Raw genomic sequence first — 22,618 nt, 5'->3', positions numbered from 1 at the left:
ATATCCTCCTTTATAATTGCCTGTTTCTTCTCACTATAATCCTGTCCTGCATCCATCTTAGGTCAATAATCACTTTATTGGCCATTACTTCTTCTAATTATTTAGGCCTTAGAAATAAAACTATTGCAGACTGTATGGACAGTTCCTGCTTTCATAAACTTGTCACCTACAAATGCCTTAGTTTAACTTATGTCTAGAATTGTCTCTAGCTCCATCATTTTTTGGTTTAGATGGAGCTTGTTTAGTCCAAGTCTCTCAGTGCATGACTCAGAGGGAAGAAAAACAATGGACATCCAAGGCCCCTGGAGTGCGGCTCGCTGCCATGCTGACCAGGAATTCCAGGTAACATGTATGAACTCCCCAAATCATCCCATTTGGAATAAGGAGCTGGCATCAAGAATTGGTGTCTGGTAAAATTAGGGCTAAGTTACCATAGGGTTCTTGTATTTGTAATCAGATGTTGGTTAGGGTACATTCAGCAGCCAGATCTGGAGGGGAGTTTAAAAACTGGCTGCGGCCTTATCCCTGTCAGACCCGTGCCATACCCCAAGCTAGTGACTTTGGCCGGCTCATTTTCTAACCATATCCAGTTTGTGGCCAGTACTGAAAACCGTAGTCTGCTGCAGTTGTTAGTCCGAGTCAAAAACCACATATAGTTGGAAAATGACCCGACCAGAGTCAATATCTAACTGAGCAAAATACTAACCAAACACTTACAAAAACTACTGAGGGGATACAAGATAAATCCCCACCAGTCCACAGGCCCGCTGGATTTATGTACAGGTACTCGCCTCTACATAAATCCAGCAAGCCTGTGCGTCTTCCCTGAAATTCCTAAAAAGCAGAAACTGTCATAAAGATTAAGAAGGATTAAGGATTTTTATATAGAAGTCATATACAAATCTGTCTAACTTTCTGGCGCCAGTTGATGTTTTCCACCAGAGTACCCCATTAACGCAGTGCACTATGGAGCCACCATATGGCAGCACACAAGTCTGCACAATTCCTAGACACCTTCCTCTTGTAGGCACACCCTTGTGCTTTCTGTCACTGCTTGAATTAGTGCTGTAGGTAAACACTATTATAAAGGACGCAGTCATAAGTGCTGGGGATGCCCAATGTTCTATTCTGGTTGCAGGTGACATCAGTGGATGGTCATAAGATTGCTATGATATGGAAGAGATGGCCGGGATATAATGAAGATTATAATATAGATCATGATTTCTTTGGACTTGACAGTAAGTACAATGACTGACCGTATGTGTCAAGCTAGGCTATAAAGCTTATTGTTCAGGTGTAGTGGTGTGCCTCCAGCTGTTGCATAACTACAACTCCCAACATGCCCTTTGGCTGTCCAAGCATGCTGGGAGTAGTTGTTATGCAACAGCTGGAGGCACACTTTTTGATAGAAAAAAAGTGCTTCTAGCTGTTGCATGACTATAACTCCCAGCTTCCACGGACAATCAAAACGTATGCTGGGTGTTGTAGTTATGCAACAGCTGGAGGCACATAACTACAACTCCCAGCATGCCCTTTGGCTATTCGTGCATGCTGGGAGTTTTAGTTATGCAACAGCTAGTGGCACTTTTTTCCATTAGCTGTTACATAACTACAACTCCCAGTATGCACTAACAGCTAAAGGGCATGCTGGAAGTTATAGTTGTGTGCATCCAGCTGTTGCATACCTACAACTCCCAGCATGCCCTTTGGCTGTCCATGCATGCTGGGAGTTGTAGTCATGCAACAGCTAGTGGCACACTTTGTTGAAAAAAAGTGCCAACAGCTGTTGCATATCTACAGCTCTCAGCATGCATGGACAGTCACACGGCATGCTGGGCATTGTAGTTATGCAACAGCTGAAGGCACAATAATAGAATGCCCAGCATGTCCTTTGACTGCCCGTGCATGCTGGGAGTTGCAGTTATGAAAAAGCTAGTGGCACTTTTTTTTTTTTTTTTCAAAAAGTGTGCCACTAGCTGTTGCCTAACTACAACTCCCAGCATGCATGTACAGCCAAAGGGCATGCTGTGAGTTGTGGTTAGGTGCCTCCAGCTGTTGCATAACTCCAATTCCTAGCATGCTTCAGGGCCTTCAGGGCATTCTGGGAGTTGCAGTTATGCAACAGCTAGTGCACACGGGTTTACAATAAGTTCCCACTTAGAGTTTGAGTTGCAGAAAATCCGCTGTTGCTCAAACTTGTAGTGGGAAACTCGTAAACCCGCCCATGTGTACGTACTGAAAAAGCACCTGTTCTGCACCTACACTTACACAAAATAAAGAGTAAAACACTACATATACACACACCCTTACACAGTCGTCGTCGTCCCCCCCCCCCCCATGAAAATAAAAAATGGCTTGTCCGGCAGTGTTTCCTAAACGGAGCCTGCAGCTGGTGCAAAACAACAACTCCCAGCATGGCTGGACACCCTGGCACCCTGTTTGGCCATAGGGATTTTTAATGTAGAAGGCAAACGCCATGCTTGCATCCGGGTCCAACCCTTTGCAATTCCCTTATTTAGACCTCAAATGCGCATGGCGCTCTCTCACTCTGGAGCCCTGTCATACTTCAAGGCAACAGTTTAGTGCCACATATGGGGTATTTATGTGTCACAAATTTTGGAGGGCTTTTTCTCCTTTTACCCTTTATGACAAGGAAAAGTTAGGGTTACACCAGCATGTTTGTGTAAAAATTAAAAAAAATTTACACTAACATGCTGGTATTGCCCCATATTTTTCATTTTCACAAGAGGTAAAAGGAGAGAAAAAAACAAAACAAATATGTAACTCAATTTCTCCCGAAAACGGAAATACTTTATATGTGGACATAAAGTGCTCTGCGGGCGCACAACATGGCTCAGGAGTGAGAAAGCACCATGTACATTTGAGGTCTAAATTGGTGATTTGCACTGAAACATTGGTGACATTTTTCATATGCACAGCTCACTGTTCCAAAAATCTGTCAAACACCAGTGGGGTGTAAATGTTCACTGCACCCCTTGTTACATTCCTTGAGGGGTGTAGTTTCCAAAATGGGGTCACATGTTTTTTTTTTTTTTTTTTTGTGTTTATGCCACAACCGCTGCAACTATCAGCCACCCCTGTGCAAATCACCAATTTAGGCCTCAAAAGTACATGGTGCTCTCTCACTCCTGAGCCATGTTGTGCACCCGCAGAAAACTTTACATCCACATATGGGGTATTTCCGTACTCAGGAGAAATTGTGTTACAAATTTTGGGTGTCTTTTTCTACTTTTACCTCTTGTGAAAATTAAATGTATAGGGCAACACCAGCATGTTAGTGTAAAAAATTTAATTTTTTTACACTAACATGCTGGTGTAGTCCCCAACTTTTCTTATTCATACGGGGTAAACGGAGCAAAAGCCCCCCAAAATTCGTGACACAATTCTCCCGAGTACGGATATACATCATATGTGGACGCAAAGCGATCTGTGGGCGCATAACGTGGCTCAGGAGTGAGAGAGCACCATGAACATTTGAGGCCTAAATTTGGTGACTTTCACAGGGGTGGCTGACAAAAACGAGAAAAATTAAAACACCCATTGGTGACCCCATTTTGGAAACTACACCCCTTAATGAATGTAACAAGGGGTGGAGTGAGCATTTACACCCCACAGGTGTCTGACTTTTGGAACAGTGGTCCATGAAAATTGAAAAATTACATTTTTCATATGAACAGCCCACTGTTCCAAAAATCTGTCAAAGGCCTGTGGGGTGTAAATGCTCACTGCACCCCTTGTTACATTCCTTGAGGAGTGTAGTTTCCAAAATGGAGTCACATGTCCACTATTATGGCACCATGGGGGCTTTGTAAACCTACATGGCCCCCAACTTTAACGAAAATTCGTCAAACACCTGTGAGGTCTTAAAGATCAATGTACCGCTTGAAACATTCCTTGAGGGGTTTAGTTTCCCAAATAGTTGCCATGTGTTTTTTTTTTGTTGCTGTTCTGGCACCATGGGGGCTTCATGATTGCGACAAGGCCCCCAAAAACCATATCAGAAAAATTCTCTCTCCAAAAGCCCAATGTCGCTCCTTCCCTTCTGAGCCCTGTAGTGCGCCTGCAGAGCACTTTACATTCGCATATGAGGTATTTCCATAATCAAGAGAAATTAGGCTACGAACTTGGGGGGCTTTTTCTCCTTTTACCCCTTGTAAAAATTTAAAAAAAACACTGAACTAGAAGAACACGTTAGTGTAAAAAAATTTAGATTTTGAGTTTTCTCCTCCACTTTGCTGCTTTTCCTTTGAGAGGGTTAACAAACATTCTGAATGTCATTTTGAATACTTTGAGGGGTGCAGTTTCTATAATGGGGTAATTTATAGGGGATTTCTTACAAAAAGGCCCATCAAATCCACTTCAAACTGAACTAGTCCCTGAAAAATTCAGATTTTGAATCTTCGAGAAAATTTGTAAAATTGCTGCTATACTTTGAAGCCCTCTGATGTCTTCAAAAAGTAAAAACATGTCAACTCTATGAGGCCAACATAACGTATACATATTGTATATGTGAATCAATATATCATTTATTTGAAGAGAGTTTCAAAGTTAGAAAAATGCTACATTTTTCCAAATTTTAATGAAATTTTTGAATTTTTCACAAAGAAATGATGTATTGACAAAAATTTACCACTAGCTTAAAGTAAAATATGTCACAAAAAACATTCTCAATATCAGAATGATAAGTAAAAACATCTCGGAGTTATTAATGCATAAAGTTACAATGGTTAGATTTGCTAAATCTGTCCTTAAGGTCTAAATGGGCTGCGTCCTTAAGGGGTTAAGAGTATCACATGGTCAAAGATGGGTTTTCCTCCTTTGGATACAAACATGGAAGATTACCATTCAGTAACAGAGACGAAATCTTGATAATAGTTCGAAAATTTACCTCACAGTTTTGGAAAGTTACAGTTTTAGGGTACGTGAGCATATTTTCTGCAGCTGAATTTACTACCCACTGAAGTCTGCAAAATTTGCACGTGTGGATGTGCCTTTAAGGAAGAGTCACATGGGATGCTTACACAGCGTATTTCATGCTGTGAATGCACTGTTGGCAGTCACAAAGGGACTGCAGAGTGAGCACCCAGCTCCGACCAAGGTAGCTTTGTGTGTCAGCTTGTAGCGGTGGATTTCTACAGTGGGAAATCTGCCATTACGAGTGGACACACAGATCTTTCCAGCTGCGGTTGGGAGCTTGCTATGCAGTCCCTGCAGACTGCCCTCGAACATCCACAGCATGCAATACGCCGTGGATGCACCCCATGTAACCGTGTCCTTAGGGTGTATTCACACACACTGGATTTTACAACTTCAAATCTGCAACTGCTGTGTGTGTGTGAATACACCCTTACATAATTCTACATAATACTGTAAGAAACCTAGATTATGGATCCCTATACAGTATACTCCACAAACAAGATGTATAGCTATGTCAGATGAGTGCATGGGCGTCCGTGGGGGCAGACATTGGGGGGATTTGTATTGTAATGTGCCTTACAGAGGCCCTTTTAATCATTTCTATAAAACGCTGTAGTGTGATGGACTGACATGAGTACTGCACCGTTGTATATCTATCTATCCACTGCCTATAAGAGCTCCAAAGATACCCAAATACAGCGTTCATGTACCCCTGACACCCCCCCCCCATGCATGACTGCTATGCTTTACATTTCTTGCCCTAACTTGCCTCTTCTCTACATCTCAGTTTCAGCTTCGATAACCCCAACAGGCAAGGCTCTTCTTTTGTCAGCTACATTTCTTCTGGTAAGACTTCTGAACTGCTGTTGAATACTTTGTCCTAAGTTTTGCTGAAATGAAAATAAGTCTATTTTTGTTTTGTTTCTTTTCAGAACTACATGTTTTTTGAGATGAGCTGAATGGGATGTGGAAAAATAGAAAATACATTTCAACAGGGGCCAGTGATGCATCAAACTAATAAGCCCTCAGGCTTCAATCTGATATTCTGGATAGAAAACCACTGATCAGATCTTACAGCAACACGGAACCCTATAGTAAAACTAAGGGGGGGGGGGTGGCAGGGGGTTAGAAAACAAATGTATCCGTCTGAATGAAGCCTTACGCAGCAAAGGTCAAATTCATTTTGTGTTACTTTATTCTGCAAAAACAACCCAGATAATGGCCTTATTAATTCACTAAATATCTCTGAAGCTAATGGAGAGTTTAGCATTTAGGGGGAGATTTATCAAAACCAGTACAGAGGAGGAGTTTCCAAGTTGCCCATAGCAACCAATCAGATTGCTTCTTTTATATTTAGGGCAACTGCCCTACTCTTTCTCTGCACAGGTTTTCATAAATCTCCCCCTTATAGTAGGGTCACACGTAACGCATCTGCAGCGTGTTTTACACTGCGGATCCGCTGATGACCGACCCTAGAGTGTGCCTGTGTTATCTGCTCATAATAGCAATCCGCTGTTACGAACAGACACACAGGGAGCTGCGTGCACATGCAGCGTACTCCCAGACATTGTGGTCACTCCCTCTGCTCCCTGAGCTAGGCCAAGATCGGTTGCGATGTCTGAGTACACTGCCCATGCACACGGCAACTTGCAGGTCCCTGTATATCTATTCATAACGGCAGGTTGCTGCTACGAACAGACAACACAGGCATAACAGGAGGCACACACTAGGGTCTGTCTTCAATGGATCTGCAGCGTAAATGACGCTGGGGATCTGTTACGTGTGACCCTACCCTTAGTGCGTAGTTCTAAAGCAGTCAGTCCATGCAAGTTCATTACAGATTGATCACCCAAATAAAATCTGTCTAGACTTATACTGTGCAGGTAGTGGTCACTGCTGAGAACCAGTGTGACTAACTTATAGCAGAAGCTTAGGGTAGGTTGACATCTATATCACAGCAGTAGGCCAGGAGATATGTTTAAACGGTACCAAAACATATGTGGTATACCCGTGAACTTCCATGATGTAAAATTGCCAAAAGTACGTCAGTTTGTGTATTTGTGTATTTTTTTTTGTGGGATAGAAAAGTTCTGCATGCACTACTTTTCTGTATCACATAAAAATTATAAGCAGTATATGTTCTCTCCCATAGAAGTATATTGGTGACATGATATTTTTTTGCTTGTTTTACAGGTTTTTTTTTTCATTAGAAAATTCATCACATACACACCTAACTTTTATGCACACCTAACTCACATACACACCTAACTCCTATACACACCTAACTCACATACACACCTAACTCACATACACACCTAAATCACATGCACACCTAACTCACATAAACACCTAACTTTTATGCACACCTAACTAACTTACATACACACCTAACTCACATACAAACCTAACTTTTATGCACACTTAACTCACATACACACCTAACTCTTATACACACCTAACTCACCTACACACCTAACTGACATAAACACCTAACTTTTATGCACACCTAACTCACATACACACCTAACTCCTATACACACCTAACTCCTATACACACCTAACTCACATACACACCTAACTCACATACACACCTAAATCACATACACACCTAACTCACATGCACACCTAACTCACATAAACACCTAACTTTTATGCACACCTAACTCACATAAACACCTAACTTTTATGCACACCTAACTAACTCACATACACACCTAACTAACATACACACCTAACTTTTATGCACACCTAACTCACATACACACCTAACTCCTATGCACACCTAACTCACATACACACCTAACTTTTATGCACACTTAACTCACATACACACCTAAATCACATACACACCTAACTCTTATACACACCTAACTCTTATACACACCTAACTCTTATACACACCTAACTCACATACACACCTAAATCACATACACACCTAACTCTTATACACACCTAACTCTTATACACACCTAACTCACATACACACCTAACTCACATAAACACCTAACTTTTATGCACACCTAACTCACATACACACCTAACTCACATACACAACTAACTTTTATGCACACCTAACTCACATACACACCTAACTCTTATACACACCTAGCTCACATACACACCTAACTCACATACACACCTAACTCTTATACACACCTAACTCTTATGCACACCTAACTCACATACACACCTAACTCACATACACACCTAACTTTTATGCACACTTAACTCACATACACACCTAACTCACATACACACCTAACTCACATACACACCTAACTCACATACACACCTAACTTTTATGCACACCTAACTCACATACACACCTAACTCACATACACTACTAACTTTTATGCACACCTAACTCTTATACACACCTAACTCACATACACACCTAACTCACATACTCACCTAACTCTTATACACACCTAACTCACATACACACCTAACTCACATAAACACCTAACCCGCATCTGGAGTTCCTCTTTATAAGATAAATACTTCAATTACAGACAATTCTAGTGTCTCTGGGATTTCCTTAGAATTCCACCTTTTGGCTACTTAATTTCGGGCCACAAATAGTACATGAGCAGCAATCATTAATACAGTTATTGGTAGCTTTTCTAGTGTCAAGGAAAGTACCTTCATCCTAGCTTTAACTGCTGAATTGATCTCTTTCCAAAAGTTAGTTATTTCTTTACACTCCCACCAGATGTGATAGTACGTCCCAAGGGCCGCACCACATCTCCAACACTGATTTGGATTTTGTGGGGAGATCTGATTCAACCACTGGGAGTCACATGCCATCTATACATAAGTTTCCTTGATATTTCTAGGTGGTTTATACAATGAGAAACCTTAGTTGGTAGTTGAAAGGCAAAGCTCCCCTCTGCTCGTGAAAATTCTTGCCCCAGGTCTCTTTTCCATTTCCCTTGAAACGGGAAGGGTTGGGCGGCCGCTGATAATATCATATGGCCTAGAAATACCTTTACTATATTTATTTGGATTTATAAAATATTTTTCATAAGGGGAGGACTCTTGTGGGGTCTGTCAGTTTAAGGTAGCTATCAAGTGCCTTAATTACAGAAATAAAAATAAAATATTTTGAGGGAAGGCCAAAATTATTCCAGATTTCCTCAAAGGAATACAGAATATTACCATTAGGTATATCTGATAATTTATGTATCGCTCTTTGTTCCTCTTGTTTAAAATCAGTATCTGTGAGTAAATGTTGGAGTACTACCCCCGACGTATCTGAATATGTAAATACGTTTAAGAGGCCCTTGGTAGTAACATATTCCCAAACTGACAGACTAGATCTGATTATGGGATTTACGCTTTTTACTCTATTTTTAGATATGGCCTGAGTCGATAATACGGTATTGGTTGATGAAGATTTCATTAAGTCTTACCTCCATAGATACCCATGATTTCCCCTGATTATTATGCCACCAGGCTTTTAGTTGATTCAAAATAGTTGCTCTATAGTATAGTTCAATATTAGGGCAGCCCCCCCCCCCCCCGTTATTGGCACATGTAATACATTGGAGGATATTCTTGCTCTACCTCTTTTCCATATGAACCTCCATATCATAGCCTGCATCTGCTTTATAGATGCATGTGAGAGCCTGATAGGGAGGTTCTGAAATACATATAACAACTTAAGGAGGGTAAACATCTTAACCAGAGATATACACCCCAACCAAGAGGTGGATGACTTAGTGTACTTAGACAGATCCTCCTTAACGGTGGCAACGATTGGTGTTAAATTTATTTGCCCAAGCCTCACAAGGTCCGTTGAAAGATAAATATTTAATACTGTCTTTGGCCTCGGTCAGGGAATAAGTAGATGTTATTTATGATATACTATTCTGATCCATATTTATGGGGAGAAATACTGATTTTTTTTTATAGTTTTACAGTTGTTTTTCAGTTTTTACATAGTTTAACATATAAATAAAAAAAGTATACATTTAAAACGTATGTAAGTAGATGCAAACGTATACCACAAAAACGTATGCAACACTGAGCTAAATTGGTCTTGTTTTTGCACATCCATTTGTGGTATACCACAAAAAGATGTGTGTGGTACAGATGTGAACCTACCCTCAAGATCAGCTCACACCATCAGTATGAGCTCACTGGTTTTAGGGCTACCTAGTACGTATGAACAATCAAGCTAACCTAGTCACACTGAACCTAAGGGGGCGGCGCCCACCACTACTACAGTACAGAATACTATGTAAGATTGATGAGGAGGTGAACAGCATTCCGCCTCTTCACCAAATCTGTTTATATATGATCAGCAGCCTCAGCAGTGATATTCCATACTCAAGTGTCACTGTCAAGGCTTCTGACTGGGTACCAAGTGGGTACATAGGTTGATCCCAAAACGCAGCGTTGGGATGGTGTCGCTCTGCTCCCTGGGACCCGCTGCTCTCTGTTGTTAAGTATGTACTAGCATAGCTTAATGGATACCTGTGTTTTGACTTGTATGTAGCATGATCTATATGCAATAGATGCAGTATGTATGTCCTAGTATATTGTAAGCTTGTGAGGTGTTATACCAGGGTCCAGAGTGACACCTCCCCCCCCCCCCCCCCTTTTGTGGAATTTCTTTGTGTGTGTTTTTAAACGAATGTATTAATAAACATTAGGGTTTTTGTAATTTGAGTAAATGACTCCAGTTTTTTCTAGTTAGTATGCTGGAGGATGTTGCAGGCAGCAGAACGTTCTCCACGGCGTCTCCAGACTCTGTCACATGTGCTCAGTGTGAACCTGCTTTCACCTGTGAAGAGCACAGGACGCCAGTGGCGAATTTGTCAATCTTGGTGTTCTCTGGCAAATGCCAAACGTCCTGCCCGGTGTTGGGTTGTAAGCACAACCCCCACCTGTGGATGAGTGGACACATGCACATTGGTGGCCTACTGGATGTCATTTTGCAGGGCTCTGGCAGTGCTCCTCCTTGCACAAAGGCAGAGGTAGCGGTCCTGCTGCTGGGTTGTTGCCCTCCTACGGCCTCCTCCACATCTCCTGATGTACTGGCCTGTCTTCTGGTAGTGCCTCCATGCTCTGGACACTACGCTGACAGACACAGCAAACCTTCTTGCCACAGCTCGCATTAATGTGCCATCGTGGATGAGCTGCACTACCTGAGCCAATTGTGTGGGTTGTAGACTCCATCTCATGCTACCACTAGAGTGAAAGCACCACCAGCATTCAAAAGTGACCAAAACATCAGCCAGGAAGCATAGGAACTGATTATGTGGTCACCACCTGCAGAACCACTCCTTTATTGGGGGTGTCTTGCTAATCGCCTATAATTTCCACCTGTTTTAACTAGGAAAAAGCAGTAAATTCTTTTTATTAGGGAAACACAGTCCTAACAAAAACAGGTTTTCACTGTAACATAAGCAAATGTAGAAGACAGGTCCGCTCACACGATCCCCAGCACGGCTTGACTCCAACACAAATGGATAGACAGCAGAACAGCCAGTGGTAAACGATGTAGACTTTATTCAGAACCAAGTAAAAGCCGCACAAAAAGTCTCAGGTACAGTCAGGTTTATATGGGGATCCGGAAGTGTGGAGGAGGAGCAAGGAGGTAAAAACACCTCCATTTAACCCCTACCACCTCACAGTCGGATCAACTCGTACACAATACAAATATTGGTAATACTCTGACAAAAGTTACCGTAACATTATGGGAAAGAAAACTAGGTATGAACTATATGCAAAAGTTACATATGTCTGATGGGCAAAAAATCCATATTGAAAAAAAAATAAATAAATAAAAAAAATGGGAAAAACACATACAAGAGGCAAAATGAGCTGTCCCAGTTAATAATGAAGTATTAAATCTGTCATCAGAATCACCCGCACTAAACCTGTTACACAGGCTTGTAGTGCGGGTGATCCTGATTAAAACGCTTCTTACCTGGTTAAAAATGGTAGCTGTTCTTCAGATATCTATATCTTTAGTTTTCTGTTATTCCCTGGCTTGGGACTCAGTGGGAGGTCTTATCATCTCGGACTTGGCTATACGTCATTCTAGCTGGGCGGAACGGCCGCCCGGCTCATGAATATTCATGCTTCCGGTTGTACGGAATGTGGCGCATGCGCGGCCCTCCCCACCAGAGTTAGACTACGAGGATAAGTTCATGAATATTCATGAGCCGGGCGGCCGCTCCGCCCAGCTAGAATGACGTATAGCCGAGTCCGAGATGATAAGACCTCCCACTGAGTCCTAAGCCAGGGAATAACAGAAAACTAAAAATAAAGATATCTTAAGAAGCGCTGAACCATTTTTAACCAGGTAAGAAGCGTTTTAATCAGGATCACCCGCACTACAAGCCTGTGTAACAGGTTTAGTGCGGGTGATTCTGATGACAGATTTCCTTTAATGCCTCAGAAATTCCCAGTGGGTAATAGATCCCACGCAGAGCAAGCAACAAGAAAAACCATACAAAAGTGCGATTACAGATCTAAAATCATAAATTTTTATTGATAAAAAGAGTTAAAATATAATTGTGAACAAAGTACAACGACTGGAGACATGACAATGAGAACAAAAAACGGCAAATCTCACCCCAAACGGATGATATAAAACCAAATACTAGTGTACAAAACAGCTAAGTGCCAAAAGGGAAGTTCCCTCCAAATAACCAATACAGTACCAAATCACAAATTAAGTCCTAAGTATATATTACCAAGTGGTAAAGATGTAACAGGGAGATGAGACGCCACTGCCCGACGTTTCGCCACTTCCTGGCTTCTTCCAGGGCATGGTCTGTTTGTGTATCGGTCCGTGTTAAGTATGATTCCCTAGCCAATCAGTGTACAAGAGGATAATCATGTGGAGCCGCGTCACCAACACCGTGAGAACGGGCCGTGAGAACATGCGCACGAACGCGAGGCAGTGACGGGACTCCACATCGGCAATGTATCCAATCAGGGGTTCCGAAAACATAAACAAGGAAACACATGGAGGAGTGTCATCGGTGACGCAACCCAGGCCCGAGCGCCAGATACTGGCGCGCGCATCTGGGAACGACACCCGGAAGCGGCATTCTCCCCCCGGCTTCACTCGAGCTGCGGCCCAATACAAGTAAGAAGACGGGCTGCATGAGTGAAAAGCCGGTGGGAGAACGCCGCTTCCAGGTGTACGGAACGCAGCGCATGCGCGGCCCTCCCCACCAGACCTAGAAAAAGAAGTTAGACTACGAGGATAAGATCATGAATATTCATGAGCCGGGCGGCCTCTCCGCCCAGCTAGAATGACGTATAGCCGAGTCCGAGATGATAAGACCTCCCACTGAGTCCCAAGCCAGGGAATAACAGAAAACTAAAGATATAGATATCTGAAGAACAGCTGAACCCTTTTTAACCAGGTAAGAAGCGTTTTAATCAGGATCACCCGCACTACAAGCCTGTGTAACAGGTTTAGTGCGGGTGATTCTGATGACAGATTTCCTTTAAGCCAGACGGTTGTGTAGTGTGCAACGTATGTATCCAATATACCTCTCTGTCCCAGTTAATAATGAAGTATTAAATCTGTCCTACAATTTAAGCCAGATGGTTGTGTAGTGTGCAACGTATGTATCCAATATACCTCTCTATTGCGTAGCAGCTTGACATGATCACCTCCTCGCTACGGTTTACGTACTAGCTCCACGCCATAAAAACTTAGGAAAGAGGTGTCACCTAAGTGAACATCGCGGAAGTGCCGAGAGGCACCCGAGATGTTCCCATGATGCAGATTCGTTATAGCACAAATGTGTTCCTGAATCCTCTTCTTTAAGGGGCGTATGGTGCTGCCAATGTACGATAGATTACATGTCCTGCAACAAATTCTGTATACTACGTAAGTAGACTGGCAATTAATAAACGCATGTATAGGAAACCATTTATCAGTGTCTAGACCTGAGATCACCTTAGTTTGAAAGGCATATTTGCACACTTCACACCGTGAGGAACCACATTAATGAAAACCTTTGATGTGTAACCAGGTAGTACTTTGTGAACATTCAGAAACGAATGCACTAGGCGACAATATATTTCCCAAAGTGGGTGCCCTACGAGATGAGAATCTGCAGCCCCTGCATGTGAACTTGGTCAAGATAGGATCTTGCAATAACATGGGTAAGTATTTTTTTGTGGGCAGAAGGATAATGTTTAATGGATTTGTTACTTCTATTTCTTAAAGCGCGCTAAACTTAAATGTACACATATTCAAATGCATTTGAATCTCTGTACATTTAAGTTTGGCGAGCTTTAACCCCTTAAGGACTCAGCGTTTTTCCGTTTTTGCATTTACATTTTTTCCTCATCACCTTCTAAAAATCATAACGCTTTCAATTTTGCAAAAAAAATTCTATATGATGGATTCTTTTTTGTGCCACCAATTCTACTTTGCAATTTCTATGCAGTGCATTTTTCGGCAAAAATTACACCTTATCTTTATTCTGTAGGTCCATACGGTTGGGTGATCATGTTTTGTGCCGTGTTCTGAAGTTTTTATCGGTACCATGTTTGCATTTTACCAAAAAATTCACGGCGAAACGGGAAAAAAAATTCATTGTGCGACAAAATTGAAGAAAAAATTTAAATTTGTAACTTTTGAGGGCTTCCGTTTCTATGCAGTGCATTTTTCGGCAAAAATTACACCTTATCTTTATTCTGTAGGTCCATACGGTTGGGTGATCATGTTTTGTGCCGTGTTCTGAAGTTTTTATCGGTACCATGTTTGCATTGATCGGACTTTATCGCTTTTTATTCATTATTTTATGATATAAAAAGCAACCAAAAATATGCTATTTTGGATATTGGAATTTTTTTTGCGCGTACGCCATTGACCGTGCGGGTTAATTAACGATATATTTTTATAGTTCGGACATTTACGCACGTGGCGATACCACATATGTTTATTTTTATTTACACCGGGTTTTTTTTATTAGAAAAGGGGGGTGATTCAAACTTTTATTAGGGAAGGGGTTAAATGACCTTTATTAACTTTTTTTTTGCAGCGTTATAGCTCCCATAGGGGGCTATAACACTGCACACACTGATCTTTTACCCTGATCCCTGCAAAGCCATAGCTTTGCATGGATCAGCGTAATAGGGGGTTGATTGCTCAAGCCTGTAGCTCAGGCTTGGAGCAATCAAACGCTGATTGGACGCGACGGAGACAGGTGAGGGGACCTCTGCTCGCGTCCTAGTTGATCGGGACATCGCGATTTTATCGCGATACTCCCGATCAGCCCGACTGAGCTGCCGGGATGCTTTTACTTTAGTTTTGGAGGAGGCAATCATCTTTAAACGCCACGTCTGAAGGGTTAATAGATCTTTGTGCCGCACGCTATTAGCCCAGGGTCCCGGCTGTCATTAGCAGCTGGGACCGACCCGGTGTGATGGGGGTCACGGTGTGACCCCGTTTTAAACACCGGGACCGGGCGCAGGGCGTACAGGTACGCACTGCGTCCTTAAGTTTGTAATACCTACTGCCTGACGAAGAACCCGTTACGGGTTCGAAACATCTAAGTTCCATTTTTAACCAATAAAGTGCCATTTTGTTTATCAAACTTTGGCAAGTTTGTCATTGAGGAAGGAGTCATCCAGTACGTCCATTTTTTATATTTTTTTGCTTTTATCCTTTGTTCTTTAACCCCTTAAGGACTCAGCCCATTTGGGCCTTAAAGGGTACCTCTCATCAAATAAACTTTTGATATATTTTAGATTAATGAATGTTGAATAACTTTCCAATAGCATGTTAATGAAAAATATGCTTCTTTCTATTGTATTTTTCCCAATCAGTCCTGTCAGCAAGCATTTTTTTTTTTGTCAATTAAGATTTTATTGGTTTTTGAATAAGGACACTTACAAAGAACCACATCAGTAAAGATATGATGATATAACAGTGATTGCCCAAAGGCAACATAAAGAAATAAAAATAAAAAAAAAAACACAAAAAAACAGACAAATATGAACTAAAAAGAACTTTGATCGTGTACCAAAACAAGAAGACCTCCTTATTAGGAGGGCTTATATGGTATTACCAGGAAGATAGGGGAGAAAGGAAGAAAGAGTAAGAGAATAGGGGGAAAGGGGAGGGGGGGGGGAGACAAGGTAGGAGAAAAGAATGGTAGGGGAAGGGGGGGGGGGGTGGGGGGGAGGGGGACAGGAGGGAAAGGGGGGGGAATTGGATGTAGGGCATAAGGGCGGCCGTTTTCTGGGCCTGCCCTGGCACCGAGAGTAGAAATATCAAACAGCATAGAAGCGTAGAAGCGTATGTCAGCAAGGTAGCAGTCAATAACAATAGTTACATATGGTCGCTAAAACAGAAAAATAAGAGGCCATATCCAGGACAATGTAGTGAGACCTAGGGTCCAGCGGCCAAATAATATATAACATAATCAAATCAAATCAGGCGTCTCCAGGTTTAGAGGCAAAAGACAGCCAAGGACCCCAGATCTCACGGTAGGAACCATAGGTTCTCTCAGATCTACTTGTCAACTCCTCAAAACGGCACACCTGGTGGACCTTGGACTCCCACTCCGAAACAGAGGGTGGGCTGGAGTTAAGCCACTTTAGCGGAATTAAGGATTTGGCGGCCGACAAGAGGTGCGCTAATAATTTATGTTTATGAGGCTGGAAGGCTAATGTCGGCTTGCCAATAAGTACCATATCAGGCTGTATTTTGAAGGGGATGGAAAACAGACTACTGATTTTGGATTCTATCCCCCTCCAATAAGGCAGAATAGCCGGGCAGGTCCACCAGATATGTGTATGGGTCCCTGTGTGGGCATTGCACCTCCAACACAGCTTGGAAGGAGCCAGGCCATGAGCGTGGAGAAACTCCGGGGTTTTATACCATCTGGATAGGAGTTTAAAATGCATTTCTTTCAATCTGACGCATCTAGAGTACCCTTGGGAGTATTTCAGTATGTAGTTCCTCTCGTCCGTGGATAGCACTAAATTCAGTTCCTTTTCCCAGGAGATCAAGTAACCGGGAATAGAGGAGCTGTCTATGGAGGAACAGAATTTTTTGGTATAGGAGAGTTTATGTATACCTCTCGGGGGGGACGTCAAGTCTATTTCAAAGTCTGTCAAGGGTCTCAGGGGCCCCACCTTACTCCAAAATTCCCTGCAACAGATATGAAGGTGGGACAGTTGTAGAAAGGATAGCTTTTGCATGGGGAACATGGAGGATAGCTCTTCCGTGGTTGGGACCCTTCCGTCCGTGAATACTTGTGCAATTGTGTAGTTCTTCAATTTGGCCCATAAAGAGCTATACGTGGGGGATATGCGGTCTAGAACAGTAGGGATGAGGACAGCAGGAAGTAAAGGAGAAGTCGGGGGAGAGAGAGTAGGAGTGAGAGAAGACCACACGGAGAAGAGGCCCAAGAAAAGGAGTGAGAGTGAGAGAAATTTCGTCTCCCTGGAATCCAAAGGTGGCGTAAGAAGTTAGCACCATAAGCCCAACGGGACCATAGGTCCTCTCTGAACTCCGAAGGTGAAGGGGGGGGACCTGAGGGTGAACGGCAAAAAATCCACCTTCTCAGTTGGATGGCCTTGTATATCACCTGAACATCCGGCATACCTATTCCTCCTCTGGTGGGGGATCTAGCCAACAATGACCTAGCCAGTCGGGGTTTTTTGGCTTTCCAGAGAAAGCGGGAGAAGAGTCTCCGCATTGTTAAAAACAACAAGGGCGGGAGTGCTATTGGGAGCATTGACAATTTATAAACTATCTTAGGAAACACATATGTTTGAATAACGTTACGCCTACCGATCCACGATATAAGGGGATTATCATAGTCTGTCAGTAGTTGCTGGGTGTCTGTAAGGAGGGGCTTAAAGTTAGCATCGTAAAGGCGTGTAATTGTGGGGGTTATATGCACTCCAAGGTATTTTAAGGTGGACTTGGCCCAGGGAAAGGGGGAGATATTTTGCAGGGTAGCCTGTGTGGCGGGAGGGAGCGTGACGTTAAGCAACTCTGATTTGTTCACATTAACTTTAAAATTGGAGAGGGTGCCAAATTTCTCGAATAAGGAGACCAGGCAGGGGAGCCCCCCCTCGGGATCAGACAATAAGAAGAGCAAATCGTCAGCGAAGGCCAACGTCTTAAGTTCCCCTCCTGGCATCTCAAATCCCTTAACTTCAGGCATCTGCCTAATTTTCTGGAGCAGGGTCTCTACCACCAGAATGAAAAGAGAGGGGGATAGGGGGCACCCCTGCCTGGTGCCATTCGTTATGCAAAAGGGCGGGGAGAGGGAGTCATTAATTCGCAGAGAAGCGTAGGGGCTAGCATAGAGGGTGAATATCGCTGACACAAATGCTGGAGGAAAACCAAATCTAAGAAGGACCGCTCTCATATAGGACCAGCTGACCCTGTCAAATGCCTTCTCTGCGTCTACGCCGAGAAGGACCAGTGGGAGTTTTTTAGAGTGAGCAAAGTGTATACAAGAGAGGAGTTTAATAGTGTTAGTCTTCCCTTCCCTGCCGGGGACAAAACCCGACTGTTCCGGGGCTATCAAGTGGGACAGTAGTTTTTTAATACGTAGGGATAGAAGTTTGGCCCATATTTTGAGATCTAGGTTCAGCAAGGATATGGGTCTGTAGCTACCACACTCCTCTATATCTTTTCCCTCCTTTGCTATAAGAGTAATGTGCGCCTCCTGCGCCTGTCGAGGGAGAGCGCCCCCCTCGAGTAAAGTGTTAAAAGAGACAGTGAGATGGGGTACAAGGAGATCCAAGAATGTAGTATAGTAGCACAGGGGGAGTCCATCGGGGCCCGGGCTTTTTCCAGGGGGGAAGGACTTGATCACCTTACGGACTTCCAGTTCGGTCACCGGGGAGAGCAGTCCCTCCGCCATGGAACCATCTAGTTGGGGGAGAGTTAACTCATCAAGGAAAGAGTCCTGAGCTGAGGGTACAGACGAGGCCAAGTCTGCCCCCGCGGGTGCGGGGAGGTTATATAGGTCCGAGTAGAACTGTTGAAAGGTGCGAGCTATGAGGGGAGTTTCAGTGTGGACCACCCCGTCTCTGTCTCTTATGCTCAATATACGCTGCTTGGCCCTCCTTTTTTTAAGGAGGGAAGACATAAGTCTCCCTCCTTTGTCTCCATGGGCATAAATTTTTTGTCTATGGTGAAGGTAGGCCTTAGAGGACTGGGCATGTAGATGGGTCAGCAGCTGTTCCCGTTTGAGTTTCAAATCAGAAAGAGTGGCCTCAACCTGAGATCTCTTCTGAAGCCGCTCTAGATCTGAGATGTCAGCCAACAGTCGGTCAGTCTTCTGTCTATAGGACTTTTTAAGCCTGGAGCCCCAGGAGATGAGAATGCCTCGTATATAGGCTTTATGGGCTTCCCACACCAGAGGAGGGGAGGATTCGGGGATGCAATTGGTATGAAAGTATAATTTGAGGTGTTCCGTAAGGTCGGAGAGGGCTGAAGGGTTCTCTAAGATGGTTTCATTGAGCCTCCAGGTGGGCACAGGGGCAGGGAGGGTAGAGAGTGACAGAGACAAGGAAACAGGGGCATGATCTGAGACCGCAATCACCCCAATACTAGCGCCACTTACTGTTGGTAGCAGAGAGGTATGCATCAGTAGGTAGTCAAGGCGTTGATACGTCTTATGCGAGTAGGAAAAAAAGAGAAGTCACGGACGGAAGGGTTATGCAGCCTCCACGGATCTATGAGGGATAAATCAGCAAGTTTAGAGTGCAACCTAGACAGCAGCTTCTGAGATAAACCACAGGTCTTAGACGAAGAGTCTAAACAAGGATTTAAAACAACATTTAAGTCCGACCCAATAATGACGGGACCCTCCGAAAAGGCTTTAAGAGCGGACAACGTGTTAATGAGCCATGGCACCTGGGCGTGATTCGGGGCATAAAGGTTCGCAAGTGTATAAATGGAGTTAAATAATCGAATTCGAAGAAACAACGCCCTGCCTTAAGAATCTGTATGCTGGTGGAGTATTTCTACTGGCAGGGATGAGCTAAAGGCTATAGATACCCCTTTTGACGCTGAGGAGCCATGGCATGAGTGAAACCATTGTGAGAAGTAACGGGTTGGGAGCCCGGGTATCCTGTCTCTTTTAAAGTGTGTTTCCTGAATGAACGCAATGGAGGTGTGAAGACGCCTGAGGTGGTCCACAACATGGTGGCGCTTCTCAGGGGTGTTCAGCCCCCGCACATTGAATGACACTTTGGTGCGGGAGACGATCTTCCATTCCTCCGGTTTCGGCAGGGGAGGTAGCTGGGTTAGATTTGACACCGGGAGCCAGGAGGGTATGTCCAGCGGTTCCATCTCCAGGATAGGCCAAACTCGGTCTAGGTCAGATGGCGCCCGGATAGTGAGTCTCCTGCCCTTGAAGTTAATGGACAGGCCGAATGGGAATAGCCACGCATATTGGACATCCCTCTCTCTCAGCTTTTCCAGAAGCGGCCGTAGAAGGCGCCTTTTTGCCAGCGTAGATGGGGCTATGTCTTGGTACAGAGCGATGTCAGCTTCCCCATAGCTAATCGGCCGTTTTTCCCTGGCGGCCCGGAGGATGTCCTCAGTGTCCACATAGGACAGTAGCCCACATATCACATCCCGGGGAAGATCACTTGTCTTCGGTTTCGGCCTGAGGGCTCTGTGAATCCTCTCAATGATCACTTTGTTTGCTCTATCAGGGCCCAACAGGCCGGCGAAAATCTCACCCGCAACATTCCGGAGCGCCTCCGCTGCCCAGGACTCCGGTAAGCCTTTTAGCCTTATATTCTTCCGGCAGCTGCGGTTTTCTTGGTCTTCTATGAGAGTGTAGGTGGAATTCAGGTGGGTCTCCAGAAGTGACGTGCGATCCGCCATAGCAGCTGAGTGCACAGAGAGGGTTGCGCATGCAGACTCCAAGGCCTCGGTCCTGTGACCAATCCCCAATACTTCAGACTTTATCTCTGCTAGTTCAGTCAGGACCGGTTTCAACGCCTGAGGTAAGGCTTTTTTCATGAAGGACTTCAGGAATTGCTGGGTAAGAACTGCCGACGTGTCCTCCTCGGCTTCACTCTCGGCCTCACAGTCGTCTCCTGGGTCTCTGAGTGGGGTGGTCTCATGCGCTATCTTGGCCTGCCGAGCGGGAGATACACCGCCCTTTTTCTTGAAGAATTTCGACATATCAGCCTGATTCCTACCCGGTTTGGGCGACTCTCCAGGGTCTCCAGGTACAAGCTTGCCGTATTTGACCATTTGTAGGGGAAAATCAGGTAGTTAGAAGGCTTGATTCTCCGGTCAGACGAGAGAGCAGCAGGCTCACGCGTCCATTCCTATCCGCGGCTAGGCTCCGCCCCCCGTCAGCAAGCATTTCTGACTCATGCTGGAGTCCTAAACACTCAGAGCTGTCAGCCTGCTTTGTTCACAGCCAAACAGGCTGTGAACAAAGCAGGCTGGCAGCTCTGAGTGTTCTCCTTTGTGAACAAAGCAGACTGGCAGCTCGTAGTGTTTAGGACTCCAGCATGAGTCTGAAATGCTTTCTGCCAGGACTGGTAGGGAGACCCCTAGTGGTCATTTCTTCAAAGTGGAAAATTAAATAGAAGGAAGCATATTTTTTAATAACATGCAATTGTAAAGTTATTCTGCATACATTAATCTATAATATATCAAAAGTTTTTTTGATGAGAGGTACCCTTTAAGGACTCAATTTTATTTTTACGTTAAAATTTTTACAAAACTTTATCATAACACTTTTATATTTTCATCCACAGACTAGTATGGGGGCTTGTTTTTTGCACGACCAGTTGTCCGTTGTAATGTCGTCACTCACTTTACTGTTAAATATATGGCGCAACCAAAAAAATACTATTTGTGTGGGGAAATTAAAAAGAAAACCACAATTTAGCAAATTTTGGAAGGTTTCGTTTTCACGCCATACAATTTATGGCAAAAATGACATGTGTTCTTTATTCTTTGGGTCAATATGATTAAAATGATACCCATCAAAACATACTTTTCTATTACTGTTGCGCTTAAAAAAACTATTTTGTGCAAGACATGTAATCTATTGTACATTGGCAGCACCATACGCCCCTTAAAGAAGAGGATTTAGGAACACATTTGTGCTGTCGGAAGCCTATCAGGCTGAATTTGTGGGAGGGGCTTTGGCTATTTAACATCCATCGGCCCATCCCTCTGGGCGTATGCTGGGTTGGCGAAGTTGCGGGGGTTCTTTCGTTGCGTACGCTGGGTCAGGTGTGTGGTGGTGCAGGTAAGTGCCGGGTGACCGGCTGGTTCTTTTACTGGGGCCCTGGTCTGTTGCTATTGCTCCCCTCGTTTGGCGGGCAGGCTCCGGCACCCAGCGTGTTATGTAGGCGGCGTTCCGTCGGTACAGCGCGTGCCCGGGCTGGCCGCAGTGAACACGGCCTCTGGATCCAGCGGCAGCTGGCGGCATGGTAGGCGCGGGGAGACGCGACCCACGTGGGTCTCCCTGTGCCGGCGTCTCACGTGTAACACGGGGCTCTGAACGGGCGGAGTCACAGCATGCCAGTGAGCCGGCGGTATAGCTCCACGGATGGCCAGCAGGTGGCGCTGAAAAAAAAAAAATGTGTGTGAGGAAATGTGTTAGGCTTACAGAGTGTATTGGTACCATGCAGTAATAAGGGGCTGGCTCATGGTGCACCGGTGTCAGGCCACAGTCCTGACACA

At 44.1% G+C, this 22,618-nt stretch overlaps 1 protein-coding gene across 1 annotated transcript in view; it reads left to right on the top strand.

The window, feature by feature from the left end:
- LOC130361885 (phospholipid scramblase family member 5-like) overlaps window positions 1–11,248 on the top strand; it is a 39,144-nt gene extending 27,896 nt beyond the window's left edge. The window contains exons 7-10 of the mRNA XM_056565517.1: window positions 231–342; window positions 1,139–1,238; window positions 5,726–5,784; window positions 5,871–11,248. Of these exons, the coding sequence (XP_056421492.1) occupies window positions 231–342; window positions 1,139–1,238; window positions 5,726–5,784; window positions 5,871–5,897 (298 nt within the window). The 3' untranslated portion in view covers window positions 5,898–11,248. The remainder of the gene's footprint in view (window positions 1–230; window positions 343–1,138; window positions 1,239–5,725; window positions 5,785–5,870) is intronic.
- Window positions 11,249–22,618: the final 11,370 nt, after the last annotated feature.

Source organism: Hyla sarda, chromosome 3, assembly GCF_029499605.1.
Source record: "Hyla sarda isolate aHylSar1 chromosome 3, aHylSar1.hap1, whole genome shotgun sequence".
Lineage (NCBI taxonomy): Eukaryota > Metazoa > Chordata > Amphibia > Anura > Hylidae > Hyla > Hyla sarda.
Note: the sequence above shows the minus strand (reverse complement) of the source record. Positions and strands in the feature narration are given on the sequence as shown.